The sequence below is a fragment of the Myzus persicae genome, unplaced genomic scaffold (assembly GCF_001856785.1).
Source record: "Myzus persicae strain clone G006 unplaced genomic scaffold, MPER_G0061.0, whole genome shotgun sequence".
In the NCBI taxonomy this organism is placed as follows: Eukaryota; Metazoa; Arthropoda; class Insecta; order Hemiptera; family Aphididae; genus Myzus; species Myzus persicae.
In genome coordinates, this window is record NW_019104450.1 from 20612 (window position 1) to 31327 (window position 10716).

A 10716-nucleotide genomic window follows, 5' to 3' on the forward strand; every position below is an offset into this window, starting at 1 on the left:
AGCAAAAAAAAAAAATTCGAATTACTGAGAAGTGAGAGTTAAGAAAAAAGTTTTGTTCATTTATTATAGTACATAATTATTAATTATATAACATTAGTTTCTTAGCTATAGCAAACATTGGTTTGCTGTTTCTTCCCTGTTTTTCTTAAATTTGTTCTTGTTATTCCTGATGCTTTTGAAAACTCTTCACAATTTTCAATTTGGACCTATCTAATGTACCACCAGATGCATTTTTGAAGAAAAAATAGGCACTGAAGTTGAAAATCGAAGAACTATTTTGACTACTTATCATGCATCAATAACAAAAAAACCACACATTGTAGAATCACTACATTCATCGCTCAGTTCAGAATATACTTGGTCAAAAAGCTTGAATTTATTTATTGACTACTTAAATTTTTTTGTTTAGTTTATTATAATTATTAAAGTGTTGTGTTTATCTATCTTGTTTATAAAATATATAATTCAAATAACCATCAAAACAATCCAATATTTTTCAAACTTTTGCAATGTATCCTCTTCAGTATTTCCTTTTTTTTTTTTTTAATTTAAAAATTCCTTTCTATTATAACAGTATATTATTTCACAGTAATAAATTTAATTTTAGTTATTATTCAAACACAAAAGAAAACAGTTAACCTAAATAAAATAAATAAATTTAATATATCTTATACACACATCATATAAGGTACAATAATATTTTAGTAATCATATAATTCATTTTAAACTGTTATTTTTTAGGTATCAATAGATGCAAAATTAGGATATTAATGATATAATCGTGGGCTCAAAGCCGTTGACTGAAAAACTTTTTAGGAAACAGGAGAACAACTGGATATGGAACACCAAACCTCAAAACAACAAGTTTGAATCCAATAAATTGGCTTATGATTGTACAGTACAATTACACAAATAAATGTACTTCATATTTTATATATTTACAATTTCTCATTCATTAAAATATTGTAACATAATAATACATACTTATATTTTTAGTACTACATAACATTGAGTACGTAATGTAATTAGTGGGTAATGTAATAATTTGAACAAAACCTTAGTAAAAAAATATTCAATAAAAAAAAAAGATTACAAAAAATAAGAAATAACATAACTTAAGTTACTTATAAGTAGTTATGACAGTGTTTTACAATTTTTATTTAACTGAATTAGTAATTATAATTACAATATTTAAAATTTGGTAGAAACTATTAAAATTAAACAAAGGAAAAAGCATTATGTTATTTGAGACAACTCTTTATAGTCATAAATAGCTGAAATACTACCACAATTCCCATTAATGGGTAATTTTTATTTCCGCTTCTTTGTCGTCCTTTTTGCATTATCTAAAATTCATTATTTAATGCTTTAAATAAAACTAGGTAAAATAATGAAGTTATGAGTGGAACAATGTTTTTTTTTCTTATGCATAGTTAAATTGATATTCTCGTTTTACAGTTTAACGAGTTGGTTAAATAAATAATAATTAATATTTATGCATTTTAATATCCTGTATAAACAATCACAATAAATGGAAAAACACAAAAGGTAATAATGAAGTGGTTTAAGCTTACCGTAAACAGAGTATATTTATATTTATTATATCTTATTTTTACTTTGTTAAAAAATAATACAAATTTACATGAATATATTTTTTTTACGAAATAATCTAATCCACTATAATTAGGTGGGATAGGACTCGGAATGGACCGTCACTACTTTAAATAGTGTTCCGGTTCACAAAAAAATCTATTCAATGTCAGATGCATTAGATGAATGCATGGACTAACATATAATGGACTGGAAACTACATGGTCGACGGGGGTCGGAGGACAGCCACCAATTGATAACACTTTGGGCCCAATGTTTTCAGCGCTGCTGGTGGTTTAATTTGGTGTTGCATTTTAAACCATAATAGAGGAATAAAAACAATTTAGAAATATTGATTTATTATTAAAACATTTTTTTTAAATGAAAAATCATAATTGCTGTGTAAAGGATGCTCTAGTTTGAAAAGAAATCTTACTATTTCTTTTTTAAACCACCTTGTACTTAGTACTACACAATATTCCCAATGTAAGTGTTACTTTCTTATATACCTACTTATTTATTTAATTTTTTTTAGTAAATTCTTATTTAATTTTTTTATGTTATAGAATTTCGGAAACAGAGATTTAATTAGATTAAAAAAGGGGATTGTTCCTTCCATTTTTTTTTTTGTTGATAGAACCGGTAATGACATTTTATGTTTCATCAATAATTCAAATTCTGATCACAATTATACCAAGTGTGGAAGTAATGAAGTTAATAAATTAGTTCGGAGAGCATTATTCATTGAAAATATAGATATTGAACCTAATGAGTTAAACGAAGAGCACCCGAATAAATGTCTAAAATTGTTTAAAGTACTTTTTTTAATTTAGTTATTTTGTTATTAAATAATATTATAATATATTAGCAATTTTTATGTTTAAATTTGTTTTTTTAGGAAAATATTGATGAAATATTCACATTTAATGACTGAACAGTACATTTTAAAAGGGTTGTATTACCAGAAGGATGAATAACACATTTAGTCATCATGAAATTGTTTTTTATAAACCAAAGTTCAATGATGGTAAAATGCAAATTGAAAAACAATAAGTTTTTAAAAGTACATGGGAAATATTGGTAAATGTTTACCAATTTACAATTGAATTTGAAAAATTAGGCATAACATATCCAACTAGCTTAACAGATCTGTCTCAAGCAATTAAAATACTTGATTTAAAAACATTTGTGTAGGTGGTCTGATATCAATACGTTTTTCCAGGTAAACATTATTCTTATCCATACAACAAATAAAATCAAAAATTCTTAAATACTTTTGCTGATTATATAATAATTACTTATAATTTGCAGGTTACAGACTATTATTAAAGATATCAATTTTGAATTAGAAAAACTACAAGAAAAAGCACAAACAATATCAATTAATTCTATGCAACATATCTTAGATTCAGAAAAGTTAAGCGATATTAAGCTATAGCTTTACCTATTAGCTGCACAAAAAACAGATATAAATATTGTTTTTGATGAACAGATTCATAATTATTTTAAAGCTGACAAAAAAGATTGTATTATATATGTGGGTACATCACTAAGCATTTCACAAAATCTATTACTTGTGATGTTTGCAGGACTGCAGTAATAGGTACTATGTCTTTACATACATTTTATTTAATTAAACTATTGGAATTTTGTTTGTTTTTAGGTAAAACATCTTATTCAGAAAAACCGGAAGATAAATTATAAACTTAAAGTCGAGAGGGGGTTTGACTCATCTTAATGAATTCATATTCTAAAGGTTATCTGATGTCGAGAATTTCTTTTTAAAATGTGGTGAAAGCATTGATGTTTTGAATTTAACTGTAGATCATTTCTTGGACTATTTTGGTCCAATTGAATTCTCATGTTCTGAACAAAAAAAGTGATATTCTAATGTTCATAATATCTAAATATATTATTATTAGGATGCAATAGTACATGCAAATGATAAACACAAATCAGATTAAAAAAATGCAAATAAAAAAAAAAATGTTCAAAACTTGTGAATACCTAAAAATATTTCTATTATAATAAAGTATATTAACATATTATGATTTTATTGCTATTCAATTTATTCATTTAATATCCCCCCCCGGACCCACTTAGAGCGAGCCTCACGAGCAACCTATAATATTTTTAAATTACAACAAAATAACTAAAATCATGATAGAACTAAATATTTAGTCAACAGATGGTGTTGTAAACTCTAGGTCCCCATTGCGACCCCCTGCAGTTGCCTCGTGTACATACATTCGTGGCCATGATAAGAGGCTCGTTTCCAGTCTATTATATTTTTGTCCATGAACATAAGTGATACTAGAAATTAATGATAAATTGTTCAAAAGTGTAATGTTACACATTGGTAAGTTATACAAACTATACACAATTTTATAGAAGTTTAGGTAATGACTTAAAAACCCAAATGACGACTTTGATTTTATCAAATGTCACATCATTTAGAATAAAAACAACACCAAGAAAATAGGAACACATTAAAATTAATAGACGGTATAGAAAAATTAATTCCAAAAAGTTTTCATAGATCAAATAATTGTGATATAAAAAATATAAAATTTGGTGACTCGAATATTCAAAATTTAATTTACTGGAACAGTGTAATGAAAATGATATAATTAAGTTTTTAAATTTTCAAAATGGATTTAGGATTAGAAAATATTCCAAATAAATTATAATTCCTTTTTAAAGCAATTGCTACGATTTCTATTTTAGGCCTAAATACGCCACTGTGCAGTGTACACAGTTCCACTACTATCACAATTCCAGCCATAAAAGTATGTGAAATGTAGGTTATTAAAAGGTTAACATATAAGTAACTTATGCCGGGTTGCATGAAAAATGTATTCATTTAATGGTCCAATAAAATTTAATGGACCAATCATGGGCCACTAAATCAAATTTAAAGGACCATTAGCTCACTATTGATTCATTGAATGTTTAGTAATTGTTCATGCATAGGTTTAACATAGGTAATTCAAATACCAAATAAATTTGTAATTTACGACTCTATGGTACTTGTCAAGTACATGGGTGCTTATCATCATACCTATCTCAAATAAACAATTTTGTTATTATGACTACTACGCAGTAAACACTGCCCGAATTTATTTTAAGAAAATTATTTAACCAAAAAGATAAAATAACATAAGTAGGTCTACACTACAAAACTTATCTAACAATATAAAATAACCAAAAACTATAATTTTAAATCTGTATTTAATTCGGATATTCGTAAACTTTTTTAGTGGATTTGTTATATTATACAAGTAATCATCACTTGGTAATTGATTTTTTGAGGAGGTATCATAAAGCGTGCGATATAGAATTAATTAAATAATAATAAATCATACCTGGAACAGCTTGACATGCTACACAGTCCCATTCTTCTGAACATTTGAGAAAACTGCATAATCTATGAGTCTTATTTGAACCACATACACGGCACATTATTATTTCCCATGCTCGACTGTTTGGAAAATAAAAATATATATATACCACTTGAATTTTAGTATAATAATAATAACTCATTATACATATTACATATTTATGTTATTTTGGATATGTATTACTTGATATTAAATTGTAATGCAATTAAAGAAATAGATGTAATAATATTGCATACAACATATCAACATAGGTTGAATTCTATATGAAGTTAATATTAAAACAACATGTGTCAATGAAAGATATATGATTTGACTTTTAACTTAATTCAAATAAATAAATAATACCAAGCACGTGAACATTGTTAATTTATTAACCAATCCCAAATTATATATATTATATTAAAAGACATATTAATAAAATAAATAAAACCATACGCCATCTAATCAAAATAAAATACATGTAACACATAACAAAGAAACAATAATAATATATAAGTTTAATAATATTGTAATGTATGATATCCAATTTTGTAACAATAGAATAGAACATAATTTGATAAGTATTGAAATTGGAATAATAGTTATTGATAGATAAAATTAATGTTTATGGTTGGATATTTAGAATATATATTGACATAAAGATATTATTCTACATACATGTATGGTGAGTTTGATACAACAGAAGTTTAAAATTTTAAAAATAATTGTTTTGATAACAATTTAATTCCCATTGATAATATGTAAATTTCACAAATATTTCACATAATTTGGGTACATACTGATTAAAAGATAATTTACAATTGCCAATTGCTTCTTAGCACAAGCTCTGATATCTTTAAGGGCACTGTAAACTCTATAAATTTGTCATCAAAACAACTTAAGTGACTGACAAAAATTAAGGTACTCTTAGTGGTTCAATTTAAAAAATGTAAAGTTGTTTGAATTTATAAACAAGTCAATTTTGAATTGGTTGGTGTATATATTTTATTTTATTTTTATCTTTTAATACATTCAATATTAAAAATTGACAAATTTATAAAATGTAAAATATTTATTCCCGTCAAGAATTTGCTAACATTTAAAAAGTGCTCCAACCGATACAAATTAATTTGTTTACCAATTCAATTATTTTTAAATTTTTTAAATTAAAGGACTAAAAGTACTTAAATTGTTGTCAAGCGTACAGATATTTTACATTCATAAATAGGTTCAGACAATTTTGATCTAATGACCATATGGGTGCATAATAAGGTAGATGCAAATGATTGGTAGGGAGTATAAACACACTAAGTACTGATAGTAACTCACACACCTTCACGTTTCTAACATAAACACATATGAAATTGTAACTTTACAATCCCCTTAATTAACAGTACTTTTGGATTTTAGAGCATAAAATAAAAAAGATTATTAAAAAAAAATAACTTACGAGTCACGCTGAGGTATTTGTTGATTTTGAAAAGGATATAAGCATTTCACAGCATTGCATGTACAATGCTTTACCATAAGGTCCTCCCAAGCATAGGGAGAAGTATCCCAATCAATATTTTTATGGTTCAATTTTTTCAGAGAACTGTAAAAAAATATATAATTTATTCAAATCGTATCAGTGTATATCATTATCATAGAAATAATACTCATAGACGAAGCATGCCAGGCTGGCGGGCATGTTTTAAACATGAAAAGTTAACTTAGATTAATTTGTATATTTTATCTATATATATATATATATATATATATTCGTACACAGGTAATATAAATATATTTAAGTACTTAGAATAAATAAAACTCAATTTACCGTGATGGAATATATATTCCAAGAATGAGCATTTTACATTTTAACTTTTCATCATCTTTGCAAATATGACACTTGAGAAAGTCATCCGGCCCTAAAGCCAGATCCTGGACACATTCTCTGTGAAACCAGGCATATTTTTGGTCACAACAGGGTGCAAAAATAGTAGTTGGTGAAGGAGATGTTTTAACAGCAAGCTTACAAATAGCACATTGAGCAGGAGTAGAATTTTGTAACTCAGATGAACCTATGATTTGCGGTATACGATGCTTTTGGCAAAATGATCTAAAAATATTTTTTCAATGAGAATGATATAGAAATATAAAATTAACTACATACTTGAATGAAAGAAAATATTGATGCATTGAATCATTTTTTAATCCACAAGGAAGATGAAACACTTTTTGACATTTTACTCCACAGCATGATATAGTTGCACCCTTTTCATTGCAGTAAACACAAGTCTAAAACCATAATTAAGTTGTAACTATATTACACGCTGCATAGTATAGAAAATACATACTTCTGTAGATCCTCGTAAGATTTCTTTTTTAATATCTTTTAATACAAATCCACAAATCCCCTCATTGTTTGAGCCATTTTGAACGGTGTTAGATAATAACTGAAAAAAAAGTACACAGTTAGTATAGTAGTATTTTATACTCTATTCATCTTAAGATTGAACTGCTTTTGTGTACATAGACTACACAGTCTATCATTGTCCGACCTCTCCAGGCGATTGCTATGGGTTTTATCATTTGTTAACTAGACAAATTTTGGTTGAGTAAAGTTCAATGTTAACCTGAATGGAGTAATAATCATAATATATACATATTTGAGGAAGTACACTTACAAGGCAAAAGTAATGAACAATAATATCATTAAGCTGATAGAGCTTGCCATATAACTGTTCACTGATTTCTTTTTGGCCACATAACATACAAGCTTTATTATGAACAGCGCTCAGCTCTACCCACACATTTGTGGGTATGGGTTCACAAGCTGTTAGCCTACGTGCCACTCCATTACCTGTCAAAATTCAATAACTTTATAAGCATTTGATTCTGTAGCACATTATCCATTTAAAATAAGAATTTACAACTTAAATCTAGAACAATATTTTTTCATTCATCATGTAGCAAATGTATATGAAAATGTTAAATACTTAAGTGTGCACAGAGTTCAAGACTCTAACACCTAACCTTACTCGCGAGTAAGTACCGAAAATAAAAATCTATTACTCACGCCTCCTAGTAAACGATGCCATAAGTGAACGGTAAATATTAGCACAGTACTGCTAATTCCCTGTCTGTACCACGTTTAGAAACCTCGATTGCTCTGACGGCGAGGACGTAAAATAACAGTACGATGCTGCTTCAGTTCTTACAGTACCCGATTCCGAATACCAATTACTGTTGCTAATGGACGTCGTAACGTGGTCACTACTTTTTAAAAACCTCGATGGTCGCCTAACAGTGACGAGTTTTATTGCGTTCAATGACTTGTCACTTGTTTGGAGTGTGAACAAAAAACGTTTTTTTAATCACGGACGAGTGTTGACTGTTAAGAATACAGAAATATGGCGGGCTACACGAAGAAAATGCCAGGTGCAGGTGCATGAAAACGCATTTCGTTACAGTCGTTACGGATGCTCAACAGTAAACAACAGAAATGTGGTGTACAGGGTTAACCTATAATACGGTCGGTGTCTGTTGATGTTGCCCCTTGTCGTAGTGGTGGTGGGCGGTCCCGGGAGACGTGTGTCGTCGTGTAAATATCTTTATTTTAGCGTCGGGGCGTGGGCGAGAGGTATATCCCTCGATATACTACCTAACCATAACTATGCAACTGCCATATACCGGAATACCGGATGCCGGTATAACCACTCTTATCATTTTTCGGACAAGTGTTCGACGAATTATCACTCTTGGTGATGCTACACTTGTTACACCTTGTGCCAATGCGCCTACGGCCTACCAGACCACGACGTCCTTACCAGTAAAGTTACCACCTGTTCGCGGAGACTGCTCGGGTTGGAACTTTGGAAGCTTACAGTACTAACACACACACTCAGCCGCTCAGGTTTATGAACCGTTCCACTAGCAAACAGACACATATAATCGCTTTGCTTACGATCCAAGTGGAACGCTCGTGCACGTGCCATGAGCGCTTAGAGTTATCAAATATGAAATTGATAACAAAATACACAAATTTGGTCGTTTGTTTTTGACAAAAAATGTTATTAATAATTAATTACTATAAAAAAAATAATTCGGTTGATCAGGGGTTAGTTATCATAACTACCTATACAACCCATTTTGGTATTTTACTAATTCCAATAAACGCGTCGTTCGTACAACAAGAGCGTCTGTAATTTGACGCGAATTTGTCTTCGATCGCGTAGGTACGTTTGCTTTTTGCCTCGAAGACAATATTTACTGAACACATGTAAAATAATTCCAGTACTTACTAATAATAATCATACGCCCGGGTTTGTCCGTATAGTCATAATTTTCAGGCATAATCGCACAGTTATAGCTAGAGTCCAGATTCGTGTGCATTAAAAAGTATCAAAATATGGTATAGGTCATTGTTTTTTGAGAAAATATCATTCAATTTTGTTTTTATTATTTCCCTTTTAGGTCCAGAAATAATGATAATTTCTTCATCTAATTCTCTTATTAAACAATAACTTTCAGATAAAAGCATATTATGAATTTCATATAATTAAATTAAGGAGGAATCTGAATTACCAACTTTTGGCATTTTGTTCTCACGAATTTTTTTTTAAATTAAAATATTTTTATTGGTACGGTTTTATTTGTAAAACTAGACAATGTCAAAGTCGTAATTTACAATTGGTCGTAACTCGAGAACAGTTTACTAAATGTTCATTTCATAGACTGCAGGTTATATTATTAAATTAAATGCATTACCTACATCGATAAAACGATTAGATTACGGCAGGTGAGCTATTTTTTTAATACGATGGGATTACCTCAACCATATTTTCTAATGTGTATATGTATATATGTTACACATAATACGTACTTTAAATTTAGATAGCTAGAGCTGTGTCGCAACTTCCATGTTCTACCAAACGAAATATTTTGGTGTCAGCGTAGGTATTCATTGAAAAATGCAACGAATATGCATTTACGGTCAAAAATGCAAAAATATGCAAAATACAAATTTAGCAGTGAATTTCTGTTGATACGATTCCTCAAAATTATTACCTAAGAAAAATTTTAAAAAGTGAAAAGAAAAAACATGCAAAAACATACAAATCCGGGCTTTAATTATGACGAACGGCGGAGCGGTAAGACGTTCGGGATAACAAATCAATGAGCGACATTAAATTAAAAATTTCTCGTCATACACCAGAGACGTTCTACTTTTCTCTAAAAATAAATGTTGTATGTATATCATATTGAATAAATGCTGTCTATAGTCTATATGACAATAAGAAGGTATAAAAAAATTTAAAATAAAAAAGGGGGTAAGTGGATGTCGCTCTGCTGTACAGTAGGTTACAAGTGGGCATGGGCGGATAGGCCATTTTTGGCCTACCAGGCAATTTTAAAAAGGGGCCCCACATAAAAAAAAGTTGCTCGCAAGTACAGTATTAGATTAATTATGTTACCTACAATATCAAAACAAAACATTGGACGTGTATGATTTGTCTGTTATATTTGGCAATATTAACATCTAGAAAATCTATAAAATATATTATAACAACATCTATATTCCATTATCAATTGACAATTAAGTACATCTAATTATAAAAGTTGAGTGTTTAATTTAGGCTTTTACACTTTAAATAATGTTGAAAATTATAAATGTAATAGACACATTAAGAAACACAATTTGTATTTCAAAAATATTAGAAAATTTATTTGACAACCCCTACTTATTTTATACTGCTGATTG

General features: G+C 28.7%; 1 protein-coding gene across 1 annotated transcript; it reads right to left on the reverse strand.

The window, feature by feature from the left end:
- Positions 1-928: 928 nt before the first annotated feature.
- On the reverse strand, positions 929-8612 carry LOC111042253 (PHD finger protein 7-like). The gene is made up of 8 exons (XM_022326800.1): positions 8032-8612; positions 7640-7815; positions 7310-7408; positions 7126-7250; positions 6790-7071; positions 6421-6564; positions 4956-5071; positions 929-1346 (listed from the first exon to the last, which is right to left on the reverse strand). Exons 1-8 carry the CDS (start codon positions 8051-8053, stop codon positions 1312-1314), a joined length of 999 nt encoding a protein of 332 aa, XP_022182492.1. The 5' UTR covers positions 8054-8612; the 3' UTR covers positions 929-1311.
- Positions 8613-10716: the final 2104 nt, after the last annotated feature.